Here is a 26,520-nt window from a genome sequence, read left to right on the forward strand (position 1 = left end):
TAAAATTACTGTGTAAAAGTAAAGAGAAAATGTAAAAATAAAAAGCTTTAGAGAAAAAGTAAAACACACATATAGGTACGCAATTGTCCGGGGACACAATTTTCCGGGACATAACAGTCCGGGACGCAAACGTCCAGTACTCAAATGTCCTAGAACCGTATGTATATATATATATATATATATATATATATATATATATATATATATATATATATATATATATATATATATATATATATATATATATATATATATATATATATTGTTGGGATTGCAAGTGATGTGTTCGGCAAGAAGTTTGTTGGAGGCAGCACAAGGAAGGGCAGTGAATGGTGGAATGAAGGAGTGAAGGTAAAAGTGGAAGAGAAAAAGAGGGCTTTTGAAGAATGGCTGCAGAGTAATAGTGTAGACAAGTATGAAAGATATAGAGAGAAAAATGTGTAAGTAAAGCGCAAGGTAAGTGAGGCAAAGAGGACAGCTGACCTGAGGTGGGGTCAGGGATTGGGTCATTCATATGAAGAGAATAAGAAGTTTTGGAAAGAAGTGAAGAGAGTAAGGAAGGCTGGTTCAAGAATTGAAGAGATAGTGAAAGATGGAAATGGAAGGTTGTTAAAAGGAGAGGAGGCAAGGAAAAGGTGGGCGGAGTATTTTGAAAGTTTACTGAATGTTGAGGATAATAGGGAGGCAGATATAATTACTCCTTGCAGGTGTTGAGGTGCCGGTGATGGGAGATGAGAATGAGAGAGAGAGATTACAAGCGAGGAAGTGAGGAGAGCACTAGATGAAACAAGAGTAGGAAAAGCATCTGGTATGGATGGTGAGAGAGCTGAGATGTTAAAGGAAGGGGGTGTGACTGTACTTGAATGGTTGGTGAGATTGTTTAATGTGTGTTTTGTGTTGTCAATGGTACCAGTAGATTGGATTTGTGCGTGTATTGTACCACTATACTGTATAAGGGTAAGGGAGATGTGCATGAGTGTTGTAATTCAAGGGGTATTAGTTTGTTGAGTGTAGTTGGATTGTTTATGGTAGAGCACTGATTAATAGGATTAAGGATAAAACAGAGAATGTAATCTTATAAGCACAGGGTGGTTTTAAAAGAGGTAGGGGTTGTATGAATCAGATTTTTACAGTTAGGCAGATTATGCAATAAATATTTAGCAAAAGGTAAGGAGGTGTATGTTGCGTTTATGGATCTGGAGAAAGCGTACGATAGAGTTGATAGGGAAGCAATGTGGAATATGATGAGGTTATATGGAGTTGGTGGAAGGTTGTTGCAAGCAGTGAAAAGTTTCTACACCCACCATGTGCTGAAATGTGATCCTGAAGTTCGGAGGGCTATTCATGATAATGGGGACAAAGTTTCGTTACGATGGGGTATCTATAACATACGTGATAGGTACCACGTGATCACCTGCTACCACTGTCAGAGGTATGGACATTTTGAAAAAGATTGCAAGTCTAAGAATGAAGATAAAATCTGTGGGAAATGTTCAGGGAGACACTCCACCAGGGAGTGTAATTTGCAAGTGTCAAAGTGCAGGCTATAAACTGCACAAAGTTAAACAGACCAAGTGACCACACAATAAATTCTAGAGACTGCAATGCTTTTGACTTGGAATATGAAAAGACTAGCGGAAAATACTGATCATGGTTACTAGGGATGTCATAAACTGTGGCTATGTAAATATGCAATCTGTAGGTAATAAGACTATTCAAATTCGAGAATTGATAAACGAGAAATATTTAGATAAACTAGCATTATCTGAAACATGGCTAAATAACTTTGACAAGGCAAAGATCACTGAAATGACGCCCCCCACACATACCATCTTTCACATACCGAGAGAAGGTAGGTCGGGGGGGGGGGGGTCGGACTCTTTATTCATAAAAGTTACTCAAATGTCAAAACGTTGAAAAGAATTAGTGTAGCAAGCTTTGAATATATAAAAATTAAATTTACGCCAAAAATAGAAGAATATCCTTTGTAAAAATCTACAAACCCCCTAGAACAAACACTAGTATCTTTTTTGAAGAATTCGGTGCTCTCATTGAGATGATTATCATGGAGAAAAACGAATTAGCTATCTGTGGAGACTTCATTTTTTTGGATGGATGACGCATCAAATCCTGACGCTCTGGCACTTGGTGAATTACTATAATCATATCGACTAGTGAATAATGTCGACTGTACAACTACTTTAACTGGGCATCCGCTAGACTTAGTTCTAAGTGATGACATGAATAATATTGTATCTGATATAAAGGTCGAAGATAAATGTACTATCTCCCCAGTACACAAACTTATTACGTTTAGTCTACCTCTACGGAAACATGCATTAGTAAAGAAAATAACTTTAAACATAAATCAAATTTTTCTCCTACCATATTTATTGAAGAAGTTATAAAGAAAATGAATGATGCTATCAACATTCCCTGTGATCATGATGACCAACGTCTAGTAGGAACTAAGTGTGCTAACTGTCTTATGACCACTTATAATAAAGAGAGTAAAAGGGAATATGATACCATGTGGCCACCGATGGAAAAGACTATAACCGTAAAAGACCAATCTCCTTGGTTTGATGGATAGACTTTGGAAAAAAAGGGGGGAAAAAAGACGTAAAGAAAGAAAGTGGAATAGATTAAAAACTGAAAGGACTTTGGTAGAAAACAAAACTGCTGCGTGTCAATATAACTACCTACTAAGAAGGAAAAAAAGGGAATACTATAAAAAAAGATCCTTGTAGCAGCAACAGACATAAATAAGTTATATCATCTCCTGAATGGTATAATGGGAAATGTAAAAGAAAAGAAGCTACCTGATGGATATAGTGACCAGGAAATAGCATATAATTTTCTAGTATTCTTTAGAAACAAAATTGAAAATATAACCAGGTCATTTGTAAATACTCAACATCAGATTAATGATACACCAGGCACACAAACAAAATTAATACGATTTAACAACATAACACAAGATGACTTCACCAGAATTATCAAGAGAGCAAAGAAAACAAACTGCGCGATCGACCCTATGCCAATATCTAAAGTAATTGAAGAGAGAGACTTTTCTAGTCTAGCCGAAATAATAATGAGAATAGCAAATGCAACCATTGATAAATGTAAGTTTCCTAAATTATTTCCTCGGCTGTTGTTCTTCCCTAAATCCCTGTATAACAATGCGGGTCCCAGTTTTATCCTTTTGAAGAATAAAGGTCCCAGTATTCTTCTAAAGCTCCATTTGAATGTTGGTATGCAGATGTGGCATACAAATTTCATTTAACATTTTAGAATAAAGTAAAGTAAGATGTCTTCCACCTAGCCATTACTCTCACCTAGCGGAACAAAAATGCCCTATCTAAACACAGGAGTAGTTCAATGGTCTCTGCTGATCTCTTTTCCTTCTCTCTTTTCCCTGACAGCAGCTACATCCTGGCACCTGCATAGTAAGTCCCCGGACGTCAACAAACAAACCTCTCAGCTGATTACCCTATCAGCTGTTTTGGGCAATGTCCCCTTACAATGTACGGCCGTTATTGAAAAGCTGAGGTGAATCATATCTCATGATGATTGATGCCACATTGTGTCCTAACTCAGATATTGATGAGGCAGGACATAGTTGAGAAAATGGCCGACCGCCAAATTTGTAATTTTTTTTCTTATTCGTTTCAATGTAAGGTACCGTAAGCTTTCTAGGATTGGTTAAATTGTAGGGGCCATAGGGTAGGCCAGTTATAACATCTAATGATTGTCAAGACGTATAATTTTATTTTTAGTACTGTTTATGATGCGTATCTATAACCCTCAGCACAGGACTTGAATTAAGGGAGACTTGCCTTTGGTTAATGTCTTGACCCAATTTAACTTAATCTACAGCGAGTAATTCTTGGAACCTATTTAGTTAGTGGGTTGTATGTATGATAGCGGCCACCTGTATTAATTATTGTAGTGTAAGGTGGTCGTAGGGTCCGTTAGTCAAGTAGGTAAGGACATGGCTTGTAGGTTAGGTTAGGTTAGGGGGGGAGAGAGAGTTTAAGTTAGTTGATATCCATTTTTAATGAGTGCGTGGGGAACTGGCTGCTGATATTCAAAGGCTCCAATTTAATAAGTTGAGGACATGCTTTAATTCAGATTGGGTTATACATTTAAAAAATATGTTGACCTATCCTCTTGTTTCTTCACTAGTGTCCCACCTCCATGAGAGTGCGGGAGTAAGCAGTATGCACATCAGTGGTAGTTCATAGATGTTCATATAATTTATATGCCCACCCTCCTCCCCTATTGACTTGTGTCAAGGGAAAGGGGAAATTTAAGATTTCAAAACTGAAGATTGGGAAATTCCTTGCATGCTACTTCTCTATTGGTAAGGGTAGAAGTCACTTTATCTATGGTAAGAAGCTCATCTAGGAGAAGGACACTCCAAAATCAAACCTTTGTTCTCTAGTGCTGGGTAGTGCCATAGCCTCTGTTCCATGGTCTTCCACTGTCTTAGGTTAGAGTTCTCTTGCTTGAGGGTACACTTTGGCGCACTATTCTCAATTAGAATAGCGGCAACGTTATCCCTGCGTGTTGTAAGAGGCGACTAAAAGGGACGGGACGAGGGGGCTGGGAACCCCCTTTCCTGTATTACCAATCGTGTGAGACATCAGAAAAGAGGTGGAGCTGGGGGGAGAGTGACTGCTCCCCGCACTCTATAGGATAACGGGGGAGGGTGGGCTGTGGCACCCTAGCAGTGCCATCCGAACTCGGTTGAGTCTCTTGTCAGGCTGGGAGGAATTTAGAGAGGAGAGGTCCCCTTTTTTGTTTCATTTGTTTGATATCGGCTACCCCCCAAAATTGGGGGAAGTCCCTTGGTACATGTATGTATGTATGTTAATGTGCATTTTCCTTGGTGAAATCTGTAACTTGAGAAAATCATGTACTTGAAGCAGTACAACCATTTATAGTATAATATTCACATTTTCAACATTCATTATGATCTATAAGAGATTTCTTGTTTACAGATTATAATGGAAGTTGTTGATACTATGGGCAGTGAAGAAGGGGATGCAGTTGTTACGACACCTATTCGACTGGTCGTTGCAACAGAGGGAGGAGGTGAGTTTATTTTTTTCAAGTTTGAGCATTATTATTATTATTATTATTATTATTACTTACTGAGCTAAAACCCTAGTTGGAAAAGCAGTATGCTATAAGCCCAGGGGCTCCAACAGGGAAAATAGCTCAGTGCGGAAAGGAAAAAAGGAAAATAAAATATTCTAAGAAGAGTAACAACAATAAATATCTCCTATATAAACTATAAAAACTTTAACAAAACAAGAGGAAGAGAAATAAGATAGGAGAGTGTGCTCGAGTGTACCCTCAAGCAAGAGAACTCTAACCCACGACAGTGAAAGGCCATGGTACAGAGGCTATGGCACTACCCAAGACTAGAGAACAGTGGTTTGATTTTGGAGTGTCCTTCTCCTAGAAGAGCTGCTTACCATAGCTAAAGAGTCTCTTCTACCCTTACCAAGAGGAAAGTGGCACTGAACAATTACAGTGCAGTAACCCCTTGGGTGATGAAGAATTGTTTGGTAATCTGTGTTGTCAGGTGTATGAGGATAGAGGAGAATATGTAAAGAATATGCCAGACTATTCAGTGTGTATGTAGGCAAAGGGAAAATGAACCGTAACCAGAGAGGAGGATCCAATGTAGTACTGTCTGGCCAGTCAAAAGACCCCATAACTCTCTAGCGGTAGTATCTCAACGGGTGGCTGGTGCCCTGGCCAACCTACTACCTATTAGTTCCAATGTGGCTGTACAATTTACAAGCCTCTTTATTTTACATATATTTGATGTTTAACACTTTTATGTAGTTAGCCAAGCACTAAGTTGCTTAAAAAAATTGAAATTTTTTTAGTTATCTTGTGGTGAATATATTTTCATTAGTTCCAATGTTGTTATACAATTTACAAGCCTCATTTTACATATATTTCATGTTTAAAACTTTGATGTGGTTAGCCAAGCACTAAGTTACTTAAAAAATTAAACACTTTTCAGTTATCTTGTGGTGAATATTTTTTCTGTACCATGGGGAACCGTGTTTATCCCTAAGACTTTAGCCTATCAGCAATCAAGTCCTGTAGGGTGATAGGGCCTAAGTTCACTTCTCACTGGGTACTGTGGACATTACTTAACGATATATCCAACATTTCATCACCCCATAGCTGCACTAGTTTTTACTATATCCTTCTATTTTACCTCTGTTTCTGCTTCTTTTCTTGCATCTTTCTCTTTAACCTCTTCAAAGTTTTATTACCTCCCCCAAAAAAAGTTGGAAGGAGGTTATGTTTTACCCCCTGTGTGTGTGTGTTTATGAACAGCTTCCTGGCCTCAATTTTAAACGTAGAGTAATGGAACTTTCAGGGATTAACTTTGAAAGCTGGAAATTATTTTGTAAGGTCAAGGTCACAGTCAAGCAAAATTTCCAATTCATGTAAACAGCCATCAGTTTGGACATCGTTGCCACAGAGACTTCAAACTTGGTTCATATTTGAGTGCATGAAAATCCACGACAATTGATACAGGTCGAGAAATAAGCTGCCGTGGCAGAGGTCTGCGCTCTACTGAGTGCCCCTCTATTTTCATAGTGTAACTTCACGGTTTGCCCTCGGTTGCACATGGGCGCCGAATGAACTCGCAGGCCCCAAAGCTGGGTTATATAGCTGAAATTCATAAATGTAATGATTAGCAGGGAGTGGTAAATTTTATGCTTTGTTCCATTTCATTGATATTGTCATACAGCCAGTGGCGGCTCGTGATGGGTACTGTGGAACTGCAGCACCCCCTATTTTATTTTTGATATTATTGATAATATTCAATATGATGATTTTTTTTCTTTAATTCTTCTTTATACTTGTACAATATATAATTCTTAAGCATACTACTGTTAGTAGCTATCCATCACTTTATGCAAAAAAGTAAAAAGAATTTGTATGGAACTATGCACTTAACAGGTCTAGTTACATGGTGTTTGCCTTTTGTGTGCATGCGCACAGAAAGCTATGCATGAGTCTGAGCCATGGGAGAGAGAGCACTGTCGTTCCCACAGTACCGACCTTGGCGTGTTGGTAAAGAGTAGTTATTTTTTTACTCCACGGATGTTGTGCTAGAAAACTGTATTATATTCTTGAATGTGATAAAATGAGAATTAGACTGTTATCCTACATTTAGATATTCTCTTTTTTTAATTATTTTAGTTTCTTTTCTAATTTTTTTGGTTCTCATGACAATTCCCATGAATACAACAGACGCTGCTATTCAACACTGAAAGCAATAAAACTTTTTAAGAAATATTATGAATTTGGAAAGACTAAATGCACTCCTGCATTTAATGGAGAAAAAATTCTTCAGTTACCATCCAGAGATGGAGAAAATAATTGATGTTCTTTTAGGATTCTGTTAAGTTTCTGAATACATTTTCTAATAACTGTTTGTTTCCTTTCACACAATATTGAAGGAAAGGTTATACCCTTTTTTGGAGCAACACCCCCACTGATTTTAGCCTTGAGCCGCCACTGCATACATCACCAGTGAAAGCTGGTAGTGAAAATTCATCCGTTCTTTCTTCTGTTTGATTGAGAGACTAATCTTTTGTTTGATTTGTCAAAGGAAGCCAAGAGAAAGAAGCGTACTATAACATGTAACTGTTGCTACACATCCATCAATGATTATGTCCCAGGAGACGACAAAGACATACACTTGGTACATTGTATAAGCCAGAAACATGTAAATCTTTGGCACGAGAAATGTGCATATATCTAATGAGGATCTGCTTCTGGTGACAGGAGCTTATTCACTTTGCATTCTGTATAGAAAATCACTTTACAAATTTGCTATACTATGATTCCTAAAAAGGAATTGAATGTTCTTGATGAAAAAGCTCTTATTTTACTACTGATGAGGGCAGAGAATGACAGATAATAGATGGATATTAAGAGTAACAGAATGGGTCTCTAGAGATTGCAAAAAAAGCAGGGGAAGGAACAGAAGATGCATTGATGAGCGAAGGAAATTTACTCGTTTAGACTGCCATAGAAAGATCATAAACAGATTGGAATGGCAGGACAAATCTGAGGCCTTGTCTTACAGACAACTAGTTACTGCTGATGATGATGATGATGAATGATGGGCATGGCCAAAGTTATGGCATGAAGGAGAAATGAAAACTGGGTGGCTGGGAGGGGCTGTCATTCACACAATTTTTCTATTCGATGGGAACATTTAGATGTGTCTTTATGTCATGACATTTTTTTTTATTCATATTTTCTATTGATGCCAAAGCTTTTCATTTGAAGTATGAATAGTGCATGAATTCCAGGTAAGTAGTGAAATGATTTAAATTTAGTTTAGAAATTAAGCTTTTATAATTTTCAGACAGATCTTCATAGTTTGTATACCAATGATTGCATATTTTTTGTTTGTAATAGATTCATGTATGTGCATCCACATCAATTATATTCCATAGCATTTGCCTCATTTCTATTCTTGAGATCGAGAAAGATACAATTTCAATCTTTTTATTGTTTACTTTTATTTTTGAAACCAGTGAGATATTTTCCTTGATTTTTTTTCACAGAAACAACGAAGTACAGGAAGATAGAATCTACTGGAAATGAACATATAACTAATATTTTTGTCTGCAACTCCCGTAATTATGGTATGTTTTTACTTGTCATTCTTTTCTTAATTAACTTTGGTTTAATACAGTAAGTGCAACATATAGGGATGTGATTTAATAATTGCAATCAATTTATGTGTGGATTAATAGTTGCCTCAGATTATGTGGTTTAATAAATTCAACAGATTTGAGTATTATTTAACAATTTCTACAGATTCATCAATGGTTTAATAATGGCAACAGATTTGTATGTGGGGTAAATTGTAAGAAATGTGTATGGTTTAATAATTGGAACAATTTTGCTCATGCCAAAGGTTCTAGCTATTGCTCTAGTTATTCTGAAAACAGTTTAGGTCTGGTTGAACTGTATGACTCAACATTATTTATCTTGTTTATAAGATCTTCAGGTACTTTGCATAGCTTCGCATGCGAGAATGTTCCCAAATATCTTTCTTTGCGGCTTTCATATGGCCTCATCCCTTTCTGGTTTTTCCCCTTTAAAAAGGCTTAAAGGCCACTCATGAATGGCAGAGGTTATAGTACAATACTGTACTGTAACCTTACTGTGTCCAGTACGTAGTGTACGTGTGCAATTGTACTGTACACTGTGCATATGATTATAAACTGTTATAGAAACCAAATTAACTGTTAATCATCAGCTCAGGCACCCGCTCGTGGCAACGGATAGTGACTTTTAAGGTTAGGAGTTAGCCCACCCTAGTGTAGTATTTATTCACGAAAATGTCTGTAACTTAACTGTCGCGAATAACGAGGCTTGACTGTACCAAACAAAATTTTGCTATTCTCAGACTTTGCTACGAAAAACTTTTCTACCTGAGAAAAGATTAACAGTAATGGAAAATTGCAGATCAGATATATAGTATAGTGAATTAAAAAGAAAATCCAAGCTAAAAGATACTCTGGGGCACATTTATGTAGACAATACTGTAAACTAATTTTTTCAATATTTAACTTAGCCGGTGATTATAATAGCTGCAACTCTGTTGCTCGACAGAAAACTCTAAGGTAAAATTCGCCAGCGATCGCTACACAGGTTGCGGGTGTGCCCAACAGCGCCATCTGTCGTCCAGATACCCAGTACTCAATGTAAACAAAGAACTCAATTTTCTCTCTGTCGTGCTCCCGATAAGACGTGCTTATTCGCTGTTGCTAAACTGGATTTGTTTTCACAACTAATTGGTGAAGTACACTATTCTAGTTTTGAGCTTTCGCTATGCAGGTGTTTTATCTTCATCTTAAATCTTGAACTCGTTTTGGATAGATTTAATTATGGTGACAAAGAGAGTATGGACTTTCTTTCACTTTTAAATGGCCGACCCTTCCCTTAGCGGAAGTGTGTTTAGGCTTTTAGTAATTATATCACGTTATAGTTTTTCCTCTATATATTTTATATCTCTCCGCCTTTATTAGGCCTCTTCGATTAACTTTCCATTTATTATAAACATATAAAAATAATTTTAATGTTTTGTTTATATAGACCTTTCCTGAGAGTAGGCGGTCCTAACTTGGAAATCGAAGTTAATCAACGTTGAGCCCTTTATATCGTAATTAGCTTTTAAAGAGCTAAGGATTTAAAACTTTTTAAATGTAATATTTTATGAAACAATTTCTTTGATGGTCTTCGTACTGTTTTCAAAGATGAACTAACGTTTAGTTTATTTATGCTACGCAGTTGTTGACGTTCAGGACGTTCAACATGCGCTCTATCGTTACGATAGAGAGAGAGTGTATCACGGTTTCACTTTGCAGTAAGAGTAAATCGATTCTGACGTTTTGTTCATTCTTTCTTAGCTTAAATGTTTTAAATTCTATTTTAAAGGAACTTTTTATTTGAAAAACCTTTCAGTTTTTTCCTTTAGTCAAATAACATGTTTTTTTGACGAAATATAATTGGGCTCTTCTCTTAGGTGCGAAATCAAGAGAGAAAGAGAGAGAGAGATAGAGACGGAGGGAGAGAGAGGAGAGAAAACGTTCCGTTCAAGCGGGTAACGTTGTTCTCGTGTTACTCTCGTCCCTAGTCGCTGTACGGGGAGGAAGGATAAAACGTTTTAGTTTTTTATTCTCGTCCCCAGGCTATGTGCGGTGAGAGATTGAAAACGTAGTTATATGAACTAGTGTTTAGTCTCTTTCCCAGCCACTGATTTTTTTATCTTTAAATATGTTTTCTGTTTTTTGCTGGTATTAATGAGCTTGCTTTATACGACTGATTTCGCAATTACTACCTTTTAATGAAGGGTAGAATTGCGTGTTTCAGGTAGAAATCAGTAAAAATTTCAGTGAAATAAGTGCAAAACAGAAAATCGAAGTGATAAAGTGATATGCGCAAAGTGTTACAGTGTTGCGTCCGAGGGTTCGTCTGTTCGTGCCTGTCGTTCACCTAGTCCGGGACCTCTTACATGCTCCCAAGCCCAGGGGAGAAGTAATGTCAAACGACTTATGGGTTCGAGAGGCCTTGACCAACGAACAGACGTTTTCCCTCTATGGTATCGGGTGTATCTTACCAAGATCTCCCCTACCATAAGACGAGAGAGACGTTGTTTCTCCTCGTCATCCGAAGGCTTTTCGCATAAGAAACCTGTCACAAGGTTTCGAAGCCCTTAAGCGAAAGTCAGTCCTTTCAGGACAGGTCCAGCGTCCTGGTTACAACCATTAGGACAGCTCTGACCCTATGCAGTCATCGGATAACTGCTCGCCGCCTAACAAAAGCGTAACACAGACTCCGAGAGTCTTTTTTTGTAGGCAAAGTGTTGCGGTCACAGACGTTACCCTCGTCTCTTACCACAACCATTTCCGTTGATCCTTAATGGGTTGTATGGCAAGACATGCAGTATATGCTTGCCTCCCTTATGGAAGACTATTCTGCCGATTAGTCCGTTGAGTCTAGCCGTTTATCTCATCGATATCCTGGCTTTCAGCCAACCTAACGTTCCTTTGTGCTTACTATTGACGTTGGCGTAGCTTAGTCACGTCAGTCAGGTTGTTTAGAACCACACTCGATGCGGTCTCGTGTGGTTTTTCAGCCGCATTTGGACGTTAGGCCACTTGCTGATGCTCCTGTTGACGTTCAAGACGTTCACTAACAATCGGAGTTGACTTGTTTTGACGCTGTGCGTCAACCTCCGCATTCTAGTGTTGTTTTGACTGCTTAGTCTAGGCAGTCAAAGCAGTCTCGAGTGGACGTTGTGCGTCCTCACGCACCTGTTGTGGTTGACAGTTCAGTTGTTGACAGTTCACAGACTGTCAAGCAGTTACATGACGTTGCGTTCTGGTCCGCTACTAATGCACCAGTGAGTGTGGACTCTGCTTGTAAAGCATTGCCACCACGGTAGGTCTCTCCCTTGCTTGAGACTCAGCTATTATCGGACAAGGTTCCTTTAGATGAGGAAGTTGCTGTTCCCCCTCCTACTGATATTCCCTTGAGGACTCTGTCAGACGGAGAGGAGCCTAAAGCTGCTTAGCCCTCTATGGACTTTAATTAAATCATGATGATTTTTTTAAGGATCTTTGTCCGGATCTTTTTGTAACTGCTGCTCCTCGTTCGCCTAAACGTCAGAGCTTACACTAGGCCTAGCTACTTCGAAGCCGTTGTTTTTAAGCTAGTGCTCTCTCGCTCTCCTAGAGAGCTTTACGTTGGCTAGGCGACTGGTTTTTCACCAGGAGGAGTTTGGGGGATACAGCCTTTGCTTTCCCTTCTTTTAAACTGGTTTATAGAGCGAGAGTCTGATATGACACGAGAGAAGTTCTCGGCTTGGGAGTTCATGCCTCTGCCCAGATAGACTTCTCAATTCTCGTAGACTCTCCCTGGCGCCTGGCCAGGAGACGCTCCAAGTTGTTTTCAGGTCAACTTCACAGCTGTTTTCGAGCCTTTGAAGTTTTGCTGTACAATTATGTCACGCATAACAAGGCTTTCAGGGATGGTAAACGGTACCGCCTCAGTCGCTAACCCCGTCTGTTGCCACACCTGCTCCCGTAGACCCTAAATGGGCATTACTGCAAGACATGTAGTCCAAGCTTGCGTCCTTGATAGAGGACTTCAATGCGGAGAAGGTTGCTACCGAACCTTCTGGCCAACAACCTTCCAACCGGTCGGTTGTGCGCCCTGTTGACGCTGAGGTAACCTACTCGCGTCTGCCAGTTGAGGTGGTTCCTCCACCGATGCGACCCATTGTGGGTTGCCAGCCGCACGTTGACGTTAAGCGACGCTCGGAGGTGGTTGTTGACGTTCAGGACGTTCAACAACCAGCAGAGGTGACTTGTTTTGATGCAGTGCGTCAACCTCAGCAACCCGGTAGGGTGTTGACTGCACAACCCAGACGGTCTAGACAGTCTCGGGTTGACGCTGTGCTTCCTCGCGCACCCATGGTTGTTGACAGTTCACAGACTGTGCAGCAGTTCCATGATATTGCGTCCGGCTCCGTCACGCATGCACCAGTGCGACCGGACTCAGCGAGCCAGACGTTGCCCACTCCGTTGCCGTTTCCTCATCAGTTTTCGGATGAGGAACCCTCTGATGAGGACGTTGCTGAACAACAAGACGATCAGCCCCCAGAATAGATCAAGCCCTGCTATCCATCCAGAAGATGCTGAAGAAGGAACGCTGCTCAGGCAGGCTGTGGATGAGTCTGGTAGGGACGCTGTCATCCGTGGAACAATTTGTGTCACTAGGAAGACTACACCTCCGTCCTCTTCAATACCATCTAGCTTTTCACTGGAAAAAGGACAAGACGCTAGAAGCGGTCTCGATCCCGGTTTCCGAAAAGATAAAGTCTTGTCTGACTTGGTGGAAGGACAATATCAACCTAAGAGAGGATCTTCCCCTGGCTGTTCAGACTCCCAACCACGTTCTCTTCTCGGACGCATCGGACGTGGGCTGGGGCGCGACACTAGACGGTCGGGAATGCTCAGGACTGTGGAACTCGAGTCAGAGGAGCATGCATATCAACTGCAAGGAGCTGTTGGCAGTACATCTGGCCTTGAAAAGCTTCAAGTCTCTCCTTCGAGGCAAAGTGGTGGAAGTTAACTCGGACATCACCACGGCCTTGGCGTACATCTCCAAACAAGGAGGTACCCACTCACTGACGTTGTACGAGATCACAAGGGACCTGCTCATCTGGTCAAAAGGTCAAGACATCTCCCTAGTAAAGAGGTTCATCCAAGGCGACTTGAACGTCATAGCAGATTGTCTCAGTCGGAAAGGGCAAGTAATTCCAACCGAATGGACCCTCCACAAGGATGTGTGCAAGAGACTTTGGGCCACTTGGGGTAAAACCATCCATAGATCTCTTTGCAACCTCGCTGACCAAGAGGCTTCCAATCTATTGCTCTCCAGTCCCGGACCCAGCAGCAATACATATAGATGCTTTCCTCCTAGATTGGTCACATCTGGATCTCTACGCATTCCCACCGTTCAAGATTGTCAACAAGGTACTGCAGAAGTTCGCCTCTCACGAAGGGACAAGGTTGACGTTAGTTGCTTCCCTCTGGCCCGCGAGAGAATAGTTCACCGAGATACTTCGATGGTTAGAAGACGTTCCCAGTAGTCTTCCTCTAAGGGTAGACCTTCTACGTCAGCCACACGTAAAGAAGGTACTCCAAAGCCTCCACGCTCTTCGTCTGACTGCCTTCAGACTATCGAAAGACTCTCGAGAGCTAGAGGCTTTTCGAAGGAAGCAGCCAGTGCGATTGCTAGAGCAAGGAGAGCTTCTTCCATTAGAGTCTACCAATCGAAGTGGGAAGTCTTCCGAGACTGGTGCAAGTCAGTTTCTGTATCCTCGACCAGTACCTCTGTAGCTCAAATAGCTGTTTTTCTCTTATACCTGAGAAAAGGACGATCCCTTTCAGCTCCCACTATCAAGGGCTACAGAAGCATGTTGGCATCGGTCTTCCGGCATAGAGGCTTAGATCTTTCCAAACATAAAGATCTGCAAGACCTCCTTAAGTCTTTTGAGACCACCAAGGAGCGTCGTTTGGCTACCCCTGGATGGAATTTAGACGTGGTACTAAGATTCTTCATATCAGACAGGTTGGAGCCGTTACAATCAGCCTCCCTGAAAGATCTCACTCTTAAGACACTTTTCCTGGTATGCTTAGCCTCGGCTAAAAGAGTCAGTGAGATTCATGCCTTCAGCAAGAACATAGGATTTTCGTCAGAAAAAGCCACTTGTTCGCTACAACTTGGTTTTCTAGCCAAAAATGAGCTGCCTTCTCGGCCTTGGCCTAAATCTTTCGATATCCCCAGCTGATCGGAGATCGTAGGCAATGAACTAGAAAGAGTCTTATGCCCTGTTAGAGCTCTTAAGTTCTATTTAAAGCGTACTAAACCTTTACAAGGCCAATCTGAAGCTTTATGGTGTTCAGTTAAGAAACCATCCTTGCCTTTGTCAAAGAATGCTTGGTCAGACTTTATCAGATTGTTAATACGAGAAGCTCATTCACATCTGAGTGAGGAAGACCGAACTTTGCTTAAGGTGAAGACGCACGAAGTTAGAGCTGTAACAACTTCCGTGGCCTTTAAGCAAAATATATCTCTGCAAAGTATAATGGACGCAACCTATTGGAGAAGCAAGTCAGTGTTCGCGTCATTTTACTTGAAAGATGTCCAGTCTCTTTACAAGAACTGCTACACACTGGGACCATTCGTAGCAGCGAGTGCAGTAGTGGGTGAGGGCTCAACCACTACAATTCCCTAATTCCATAACCTTTTTAATCTTTCTCTTGAAATGTTTTTATTGTTGTTTTTGGGTTGTCCGGAAGGCTAAGAAGCCTTTCGCATCCTGGTTGATTTGGCGGGTGGTCAAAGTCATTTCTTGAGAAGCGCCTAGATTAGGGGTTTTGATGAGGTCCTGTTGTATGGGTTGCAACCCTTGATACTTCAGATCCTAGGGGTCGATCAGCATCCTAAGAGGATCGCGAGGCTCCGTAAGGAAGACGTACTTAAAAAGGCAGAGTAATTGTTCAAGTCGACTTCCTTACCAGGTACCTATTTATTTTGTTTTTGTTATTTTGATAACTTCTAAAATGAAATAAAAATTCTTAGCTCATAATAATGTAAACATATTTTGCTGGTCTCTACCCACCCCCCTGGGTGTGAATCAGCTATTATAATCACCGGCTAAGTTAAATATTGAAAAATGTTATTTTTATAATAAAATAAATTTTTGAATATACTTACCCGGTGATTATAAATTAAAGGACCCTCCCTTCCTCCCCAATAGAGACGCAGTGGGACGAGGAGAAAATTGAGTTCTTTGTTTACATTGAGTACTGGGTATCTGGACGACAGATGGCGCTGTTGGGCACACCCGCAACCTGTGTAGCGATCGCTGGCGAATTTTACCTTAGAGTTTTCTGTCGAGCAACAGAGTTGCAGCTATTATAATCACCGGGTAAGTATATTCAAAAATTTATTTTATTATAAAAATAACATTTTTAATTTGAAAACATACCCCTGAAGTCAATTAAACATTTCCAGGAAGGGATGTAATTATCTTTTTCTTTGTGCTTATAACGGATGATGCATCAATCGTGAATGTTTTACTTAGTCGCTACTTGTTCTTCATAATGAAGCAAATATAAGAGTTCTAGATGAACCTTATTTACAAGTAATACCTTCCATGTCATTGTAAGTTAGAAAACAATACAATGTACCGTACGATAAATATGTTGTTTATTAGAATGACTTGGAAACATCCTCATTCGTTAAAAGTCAAATATAGAAGACAAAATGATCGATTGGGGAAGCATAGCATGGCTTTAGAAATATGCAGTTTAGTCTCTAGAAATTTTTCCTTTTTTGCACAAGGTGGCTGTGCAATAACAGTGCTCTGATAATAGAAATAGAGGTCTCTTTAACCCTTTTACCCCCAATGGACGTACTGGTACGTTTCACAAAACTCATCCCTTTCCCCCCATGGACGTACCAGTACGTCCTTGCAAAAAACGGCTAATTACATTTTTTTGCATATTTTTGATAACTTTTTGAGAAACTTCAGGCATTTTCCAAAAGAATGAGACCAACCTGACCTCTCTATGATGAAAATTAAGGCTGTTAAAGCAATCCAAAAAGATATATATTGCAAAATGTGCTGGAAAAAGAAAACGCCTGGGGGTTAAGGTTGGAAAGTTCCAAATAGCTTGGGAGTAAAAGGGTTAATATAAACAAAAGCTAAACCATTAGTTATGAATGATTTAACAAATTCTAGATTGTGTATAATTGGGAACATTGGTGATCTTGTTAAGATTTTGACATTTTTCCATTCAAAGTGAAAGTTGTATACGTACATTGTAGTACAGTACTGTTAAGAGATTTTGTGCTCTATGGTATTACCTTAGTTGTTTGTATGTATGTATTTGATAATAAGTTTTCTTTACCAGTGTGATTGTAATTTCAATTTTGATGACAGTAATAGTGGATAGATGACTAGTAAGTTTATATTTCTTGTGATTCTGTTTCAGTTTCAGAAGATCCTGCCACGCAGAATTCTTCCGATATGAATTTGACCTGTAGAAATTCTTCCGAGAAAAGGAATATGGCGGTGAAAGTAATCGATATGTCGAATTCTGTCAGAATTTCCTCTGCTTCATTACCTTATCAGAGAAAACAGAACAAAGGTTCAGCGGTCATCACAGTTATCAATACTAAGCCTTCTGCCTCGGCAGGAATTCAGTTAGCCAAATCTGTGTCGGCTTTGATACCCGTTAGGTGTAAGCAAGAAGGTTCCATAGAGCTCTCTTCTTCCCCAACAAGTATCCAAATAGCCAAAACTGTGCCAGACATTGTGTCTCCTACATCCAAGCAAGGAAGTTCAGGAGAACCTATTCATATTAGATTGCAAAACAATGCAGACACCGTCAGTAAAATAATTGTGGCATCACCCCGTGTTAAAACGAAGTCTCAACCCATACATAACTCTTCAGCTGCAAAAGCTTCCAGTTTGAGTGATTTTCACGAAAATGCGCATTGCATCAGCTTGACGGAGGAACACTTGCCACTTCTAGCTGAAATTTCCGGAAGATCTGCTCACAGGTAATAAAAGAATCTAGTTATTGTCTTCGTAAGATTTTGAGGGTAAACATTTAACCCTTTTACCCCCAAAGGACGTACTGGTACGTTTCACAAAAGCCATCCCTTTACCCCCATGGACGTACCGTTACGTCCTTGCAAAAAAATGCTATAAAAATTTTTTTTTTCATATTTTTGATATTTTTTTGAAAAAATTCAGGCATTTTCCAAGAGAATGAGACCAACCTGACCTCTCTATGACAAAAATTAAGGCTGTTAGAGCAATTTTAAAAAAAATATACTGCAAAATGTGGTGGGAAAAAAATAACCCCCTGGGGGTTAAGGGTTGGAAATTTCCAAATAGCCTGGGGGTTAAAGGGTTAATTCTAGTCGTTATCATTTTCTCATCTCAGTCCCGTTTCTATAAGGGGTCATGTCCTACCCAATATAGATGCAGATTAGAAAGACTTTAGATCTCTTGTTAATATTATGGTCATTACAGTGATACCTCGGTACTCGACCATAATCCGTTCGAGATCCGTGTTCGACCTCCGATTTGTTCGAGTACCGAATTTTTTTTCCCCATAAGAAATAATGGTATATATTCTATTCCGTTCCCAAGCACTCGAACAGGCCCAAAATATTAATAAAACGTGTACCTAAACAACAATAATTATCTAAATGTGTATGAAATTGGTCAGAAAATCCTATAAAACAATTTTAAACCATTTACTGTACTAAAATAAAACAATTTTAAACCATTTTCTGTACTGTAGTGAACATACCTTTGAGCAGCGGTTCGATGGCATACAGGGATGGATGTGGAGAGGATGGAAGGGGGAGGTTACTGCTTGGAAGGAGAGTCCCCTTCCATGATGTGGCGGGGTAGTTCTCCTTCAGGAGTTGTTTCTCTCTCCAATGAAAGGGTGGGCAGATCTATTTCAGGGGTTTCTTCTCTTCTTTGTCTCTTCTTTGGAGGAGAAACAGGCTTTGATGTAGCAGCTTTCTTTTCTTTTGTGAAAAACTGGTCTATTGTTAATTGTTTCTTCCTCCTCTGCAGTATTCTTCGAAAATGATACATGACACTATCATTAAACATATGCACTGCCCGGTTTGCTACTGCAATTTCTGGGTGGTATTTTTCAGCAAAAGCCTGCACATCTGCCCACTTGGAACAAATTTCATTGATGAGAGAACTTGGAACATCCTCCCTTACCTCATCCTCTTCTGAAGATTCCTGCTCCACAATCAGATCCTGCTGCTGTTGTTGTTGCAGGTGCAACAATTCCTCCACAGTCAACTCGGTAGAATGGCTTTCTACAAGCTCATCAATATCATCCTTGTCGACCTCAAGCCCCAAACTCCTGCCCATGACAACAATTTCCTCAACGACATCAGTGTCATCAGAAATTACAGGGGTAGCAGTGCTTGGACCCGCCTCTGGTTGGAAACCTTCAAACTCCCTCTCTGTGACACATGATGGCCACAGCTTACGCCAGGCAGAGTTCAATGTCCTATAGGTCACACCTCGCCAAGCTTGGTCAATCATGTTAACAGAGTTGAGGATGCTGAAGTGTTCCTTCCAGAATTCCTTTAGGGTCAACTTCGTGTCACTGGTCACTTCAAAACACTTTCTGAAAAGGGCCTTGGTATAGAGTTTTTTGAAGTTTGAAATGACCTGTTGGTCCATGGGCTGGAGTATGGGAGTAGTATTGGGGGGCAAGAATTTGATTTTGATAAAGCTGTATTCTTCTTTCAAGTCATCCTCGAGACCTGGAGGATGTGCAGGAGCATTGTCCATAACCAGAAGACATTTCATTGGCAAGCTCTTTTCAATGAGGTAAGCCTTAACCTGGGGGGCAAACACTTCGTTTATCCACTCAGTAAAGAATTGTCTTGTGACCCAAGATTTAGTGTTCGAGCGCCACATAACTGGTAGTGCACTTTTACAAATATTATTTCGTTTGAACACCCGGGGGTTGTCCGAGTGGTACACTAACAAGGGTTTGATCTTGCAATCGCCACTTGCATTTGCACACAGCAACAATGTTAGCCTATCTTTCATTGGCTTGTGACCTGGCATCTTCGTCTCGTCCTTGGTAATGTACGTATTGGCTGGCATTTTCTTCCAAAATAACCCAGTCTCATCACAATTAAAGACTTGTTGTGCGATCAAATTTTGTTCATTTATGTACCGATCGAATTCCCCCACGTATTTATCGGCTGCAATTTGATCCGAACTAGCTGCCTCCCCATGCCTAGTAACACGATGAATACCTGTTCTATTACGAAACTTTTCAAACCAACCCCTGCTCGCTTTAAATGTAAATGAATCACTTTCACTGGTACTCGGACTTTTCTTCACTAATTCTTCATAGATATGCAACGCTTTTTCACAAATGAACGCTTCACTAACACTTTCCCCGGCCAACTGTTTTTCTTTAATAAATATTAAAAGCAACTTTTCCATCTCCTCAATCACTTGTGGCCTTTGCTTAGTTACCGCCGTAACTCCCGTTGCAACATTCGCCTTCTTAATCATTTCTTTATGCTTTAAAAACGTAGAAATGGTCGACTTCGCCATTCCGTATTCTACCGCTAAATCGGACACTCGTACACCATTCTCATATTTCGCTATAATTTCCTTCTTCAACTCGATCGTTGTTCGCACTGTTTTCCTCTTCTCCTTCCCCTTAACACTCATTACTTTCTTGGGACTCATTATGAAAGCTAAAAAAGCAATTAAAAGCACTGAAAATCACTAAATCACAACGAATGCTGATCGCGCGTTGTCTGAGTGACGCTCTCGAGAGAACTGATGCTTCCCGAACAAGCGAGAGTGGCCGAGATGGCGCGATCATCACAAAGCCCATGCGGTCGTCACGTGTTCGGCTGGTCGAGTACCGAATTTTTGGTCGAGCACCGCAGCAAAAATTTCTCGAAAATTTTGGTCGAACTCCGAATTGTTCGAGTATAGAGTCGTTCGACTACCGAGGTATCACTGTATTTGTATATATAAGTTTTCTTGTAATTACTCTAATAGGGGTAGTTGATTCACAGTACTATACAGTATATTCTCTTCAAATTGTAGTAGTAGGAGGGAAAGATACAGGTTCCTTATATAGGTTTCCTTTATATGGTTTATACCATTCTGATACCTCGGGAGTCAAGAGGAAAAAAGTCCCCTTTGGTTCTTTTTTTTTATGTCTGCTACCCCGCAAAATTGGGGGAAGTGCCTTAGTAGATAGATGTTACTGCAGTTAACCTGTTTGATTCTGGTAATTTCTATTATTAATATTGCCATCATTATTATCATTTACAGTATTTTTCATTCAATATCATTGTTACAGTATTGGTATTTTACAATTATCATTACTATTATTTATCATTATCAACATCATTTGATGAATACTGTAGCCTCTTTTTATTTTTAATAAATTTTAAGTAACAAACATTAATATACATTTCAAACATTATCCAAACAGGTAAAATACGATAATAATGATAAAACCTAGTAAGAATTATAATACATTTTATGGATTGAGGTAAATATATGAACCATTAGATGCCACAAGTAAAATGAAATGGATGCATTTCACCTTTAAAACTTTTCAGGAACAGAATTTTTGGTGGGCAAATATGTATTGTATGATTAAAGAGCTTCTTTCAAAGTATCGTTTTCATGTGTGCAAGTAAGATATTTGGGAAATTACCTAAGATGTATATAGTTTCCTAATTTTCTTATTTTAGGAGCTAGAAAAACTTTTATAGAATATACTATAATCTAAAGACAGTAAACATCTCTCTCTCTCTCTCTCTCTCTCTCTCTCTCTCTCTCTCTCTCTCTCTCTCTCTCTCTCTCTCTCTCTCTCTCTCTCTCCAGTCCAGCACTGTAAGTCAGGAGCAAATCTCATAAAGAATCGAGGCTTCCACATACTCAGTGTATGCAGTCATTAAACTTTTCAGGAGTTGTAATTAAATAATGAAATCTTAATATATTAGTTGAAAACAAATCCTTTGGCCAGTCATATTTTAGTTAAGAAGTTTAGCTTGGTAATCTGAGCAAACTACTACTTACTCGGTAGTAATGAAAATACTTATTTTCTCTGGTGAAGGGGTTGGCATTTAGTTTGGAACTGGTATTTACTGTCCAAAGATAGTTTTTTAACATTAATTTATACTTTGTTTTTTTCTTATTTGTAGTGCCTCAAGTGCCCAAAACTGCCAGACTGTAATGATGAGAGTCAATAACTTAGGAGTGCTGGAATTAGACCCAATGTTCCTCAACACAGATGCCTTAAGTGAACTAGAAGTTGAAGAGGTAAGATCTTAGATTTTAGATGATGATTTCCTACTCATAAGTGTGCAAAGAGTTTATCCTATGGAAGACCTCGTACCTTTTGAGACACTCATTCTATCTTATATGTGGTATTTGTATTTGTACCATTCATCCCAAAATTCCCTTGAAAATACTACACAACAGCAAGTATTTTTCGTTTTCTTTTCATTGTACAGTATTACAGTGTTATTGTTACTGTCTGAAAAAAAACTTCAGAAAGTTTTACTTGTACTTCTAAACCATTGTCATATGGAGAGCCACATGCTCAAGTTTATTATGCGTTAGTTGCCTATCCACTTTTATCAAGGGAAGAATGTTTTGATTTGGGTAGGCAGCATGAGAGATTTGCGTGGTAACCTTTACCACCCAGTTCCAGCTTCTTTCAGTATAAAACTTAGCTCTGAGGCACTGTAGGGGGGAGAAAAGGCTTCAGCATAATGCAGTGGTATGTTTGTGCATAATATGGACAAACATACCACTGATAGCAAGGTTGGTAGCGTCGCGGATCTCTATTATAGAGGTCCCGAGTTCGGTTCCCGCCAGGGACGCGAATACCGTGAGACTTTCTACCGGGGGGTACTCCCAGGGTGGCGCCTGGGGGGGAGGTTAGAGGGGACTAGTGATAGTCCCTGCTGGCTAATGGTCGCCCGAGGAGGACGATGTAAATCGTCTCTGTGGAGACCTAAAACCCACAACTTTAACTTTAACTTTTAACAGTATGCTCATAAAAATTGTTTGTATCGGACAACCTGTTTTCTTACTCAACATGCATCCAGGATTGCAAGCAACTTCTGTTGCATTTGGCATGTAGCTTCTTTTGATTTGTCCATCTTCTTAATACCGCTATAAGGATTGCTATGTTCAGTAATCCTATTTGCTTTTGAGTGGATGTTCGTGGGGAAAGGAATCTTGAGTGATTTCATCTGAATTTAATTCCGAATTATATTTCTTGAGTAACATGAATTATACAATTTCTTTTTCTTTCTAACTATTACCTTTGTGTGATATTTGAGGCGTTTGTGTATTTTTATATATTTTAACAGAAAATTGCAACATTTGCCCAGAATACATGATGTTGAATTACACAGAGACATATCAAGTGTATACCCTCTTTTAGAACTGCCAGTTTATGATAATAGACAAATAGGGGAACTAAAACATTAAAGAATATTATAGTCAAAAGTTTGCTCCAATTTTTTTGGCTTAAAAATAATCCGGGGGAAAAATGGCTGAAGTGCCTGGTTAGAAGTGTGATTAGATAATACTCTCACCATAAATTTATTTTAATTTTTTGAATTTTCTGAAAACTTGTAAGATTTTGATTATTTACAATATTCCTGAATAAAGACAATCCAATCAATTTTAGTGACCTGAGAGGGTCTATCTGTGCTGTTTTAGTAAGCGATCTCAAAGTCGCGCTTTTGCTTTGGTATGGGATCTCACCTGATAGCAGCAAACTCACTCCACTTCACGGCGAAGCAAGAACCATTAGATTTTCTATTCTTTTTATTTTTTACCTATTGAAAATATTGAGATCACATACCAAAGCAAAAGAATAATTTCTGAGATCACGCCAAAACAGCACCTGTCTATCTCAAAAATCGATGTTGGTAAGAAGTATTTCTGCTGCCTCCGATGCCTTAGATGACCGCGGAGGTAGCAGCAGTAGGGGATTCAGCATTATGAAGCTTCATCTGTGGTGGATAACAGGGGACGGTGGGCTGTGGCACCCTAGCAGTACCAGCTGAACTCGGTTGAGTCCCTTGTTAGGCTGGGGGAACGTAGAGAGTAGAGGTCCCCTTTTTTGTTTTGTTTCATTTGTTGATGTCGGTTACCCCCCAAAATTGGGAGAAGTGCCTTGGTATATGTATGTATGTATGTATATCGTAATTTTTCTTGTATCAATGTAAAGCATTTTCTTTGATTTCATTTCAGGTTTCTTCTTGTAAATCGGAGGAACTTATCGTCGCAGACGAAGAATCTTTAGAGTTTCAGTCAGATAAGACTCAAGGGGAGGTGAGTTCACCTTCTGTGGCATCATTTTAATGACCCGTGAAGACCTCCAAGGCTAATTCACTAATTACTCACTAACTAACGACTTTAAGGCGTTGTCATTTTCCTCCCAGATTTACTTTACATGATCATGGTACTTGCAAAGGAACATTTGAGTAATTGGTGCAGGTACCTCTTGAAGGTTTATTGATGTCCTGTGGTTATTTTAATAACCATAATTAATTATTTGTTCCTGTTGTTTTTAACTCCTTCAACTAAAGGTGTTTTCATTAGTGTTTGGTAACATTTCTTTGAATTATATTTAATCATAGAAACTATTTTTTTAAATTACCAGCAGGTCAGTAGATCCAGACAACCTAGTCTTTGGAATTTTAATTTACTCTTTCACTTAACATATAGTCATTGACTCGTTTGCGCTTGATATTTTTCATATGTAGAGAACCAGAAAGACATCTCAAGTTTCTGAGATTGCAAATTAATTTCTGTATTGTTTAACAAGGGAAGGTATGTGGATTAAAGTTAGATTGAGTAAGCATGGTGACGAAAGAGGGATTGATGGGAGAAGAGTGGTGTTTGTTGTAAAATGGTTACGTGACAAGCTCGAACGTTAGGAAGAACGAGGAAAGAATGATGTGCACATGGCTCAAGTGGACTGCTAAAGCTTATGATAGAATTGGTTGGGAAGCTATTTAGTGTGTGTTCATGATGGTTAGTGTTAAGGAACGTGACTCACGAGCTCTAGGTAGAATTTTGGAAACTCGGATTATTGAATTTTTTGCTAGGAAAATATCGAATTTCATGTTTTAAACAGAATTTTTAATGAAACAATTTCTTTTTTTTTTTTATTAAAAGCTCGTTTTGTATAGATATTTGTGTAAGCAACCATTTTCTAACTCGGAAATGTATTTACTTTTTTTTAAATTTCAGGGAAATCATATTAGGATATATTTATTTCCTTTTTTCACTGGGCTACTTTTCCCTGTTGGACCCTTTGGGGTTATAGCATCCTGATTTTCCAACTAGGGTTGTTGCTTAGCTAGTAATAATATTGATAATAATTAATGAAGAGAAATGGGAATGTTGGATGTGGATGGAAGAAAATTAGTTCAGGCTGTTGAAATTATAAACTAAGAAGAATTTGCCTATTACATGTTACATGTTAAAGCCGAAATGGTGAGAAATGTGGACGAATATGCACAGTAAAAAAGTATGTAATTGAAATGATTGATCTAAGCACCTTGGTATAATTTGATCTTGGCAAAGATTTAATGACGAATGACTAGCAATAGTCGCCATTTTCTAGATTGTTTGACAAAGGTAAAAGGTAGGGAGGATAGACAGTATGTAGTCCACTGTATGTTTGGTAGGGTCTAATGTGCCACTGATGAGCCCTTTTTGTAGGTATTAGAAATGGCTGATATGTAGGAAGTATTCTGCATTGGGGTTTCATTCATGATTCAACAGCCGTAGTATGAATCAGGCAGTATCTGTTGCTTAACCCTTTGATAGTTTAATACTTATATATACATAGAGCATATATTGCTCGTGCCATTAAGTACTTATATTTAAGGACTGCATTTATCCCACTGGCTTTAGATTTGCATACATACATTTCTTTTATTATTATTATTATTATTAAATGCTAAGCTACAACCCTAGTTGGAAAAGCAGGATGCTATAAGCCTAGGGGCCCCAACAGGGAAAATAGCCCAGTGAGGAAAGGAAATAAGGAAAAATAACTATTTTAAGAATAGTAACATCATCAAAATAATATCACTTAAACACAGGTGTGTTAATCCTTTACAAAGATATTAACGCTACATTATCCTCAACCCGTCTTTCATCGCCATTTTCGTCACTGCCTCCCGATGCACTGCTCAGTTCACGTAGGTCACAGTGGCAAGACGTGCTTTCCTGGCGTCTATTCCTTACGAAGATGTTGTGCTGTAATGCTTGAGTGGATGGGGAAATAAGTACTGTAGCTCTTTAAGTACAAAAAAAAATTCAAATGAGACGTCATGAGTTTTACTAGAATTTTATGTCTCGGCCTAGATAAGAAAAAGGATGAGTTGAGTACATACATCAAAGGGTAAAACACAACTGTAGGATGATAAAATGAAGATGAAAAGAAGAAAATTGTGAATAGTAAATGAAAATGATAGTGCAATTCAGCTTTGTGATTGAATTGTATCAGGCTTTTCAGACAGCCACTAAAATTACAAATAAGAGAAGTGGAATGGAATTGACATTTAAGAATGGTTTAAAGAATATAATGATGACAAAGGTAAAAAGTAAAATGACATTCTATAAGAAAAGAAATAAAGGAGATTTGAATATAGTGGAATAGACAGTATGGCAAGGATAAAAAAAAGCTAAAGAACTAGGTTATTTGAATGCTTGTTAAATAGTCCTATAGAGTATTGAAAAGAATATATCTGCTTCATCTATGTATGAATGTATTTATAGAATAGCATGAACAT

General features: G+C 39.1%; 1 protein-coding gene across 11 annotated transcripts in view; it reads left to right on the forward strand.

Moving 5' to 3' along the window:
* LOC137660183 (cyclin-D-binding Myb-like transcription factor 1) overlaps nucleotides 1–26,520 on the forward strand; it is a 101,180-nt gene that overhangs the window by 33,753 nt on the left and 40,907 nt on the right. For 4 of the 11 annotated variants that reach the window (XM_068394886.1, XM_068394887.1, XM_068394882.1 and 1 more), the window contains exons 4-6: nucleotides 17,142–17,712; nucleotides 21,892–22,009; nucleotides 23,963–24,043. In XM_068394886.1, coding sequence (XP_068250987.1) covers nucleotides 17,142–17,712; nucleotides 21,892–22,009; nucleotides 23,963–24,043 — 770 coding nt within the window. Of the gene's footprint in view, nucleotides 1–3,373; nucleotides 3,682–5,006; nucleotides 5,101–8,624; nucleotides 8,706–17,141; nucleotides 17,713–21,891; nucleotides 22,010–23,962; nucleotides 24,044–26,520 lie in introns of those variants that run through there. The other 7 variants (XM_068394880.1, XM_068394889.1, XM_068394884.1 and 4 more) reach the window with 6 other exon arrangements.

The sequence above is a fragment of the Palaemon carinicauda genome, chromosome 20 (genome assembly GCF_036898095.1).
Source record: "Palaemon carinicauda isolate YSFRI2023 chromosome 20, ASM3689809v2, whole genome shotgun sequence".
Taxonomy (NCBI): domain Eukaryota; kingdom Metazoa; phylum Arthropoda; class Malacostraca; order Decapoda; family Palaemonidae; genus Palaemon; species Palaemon carinicauda.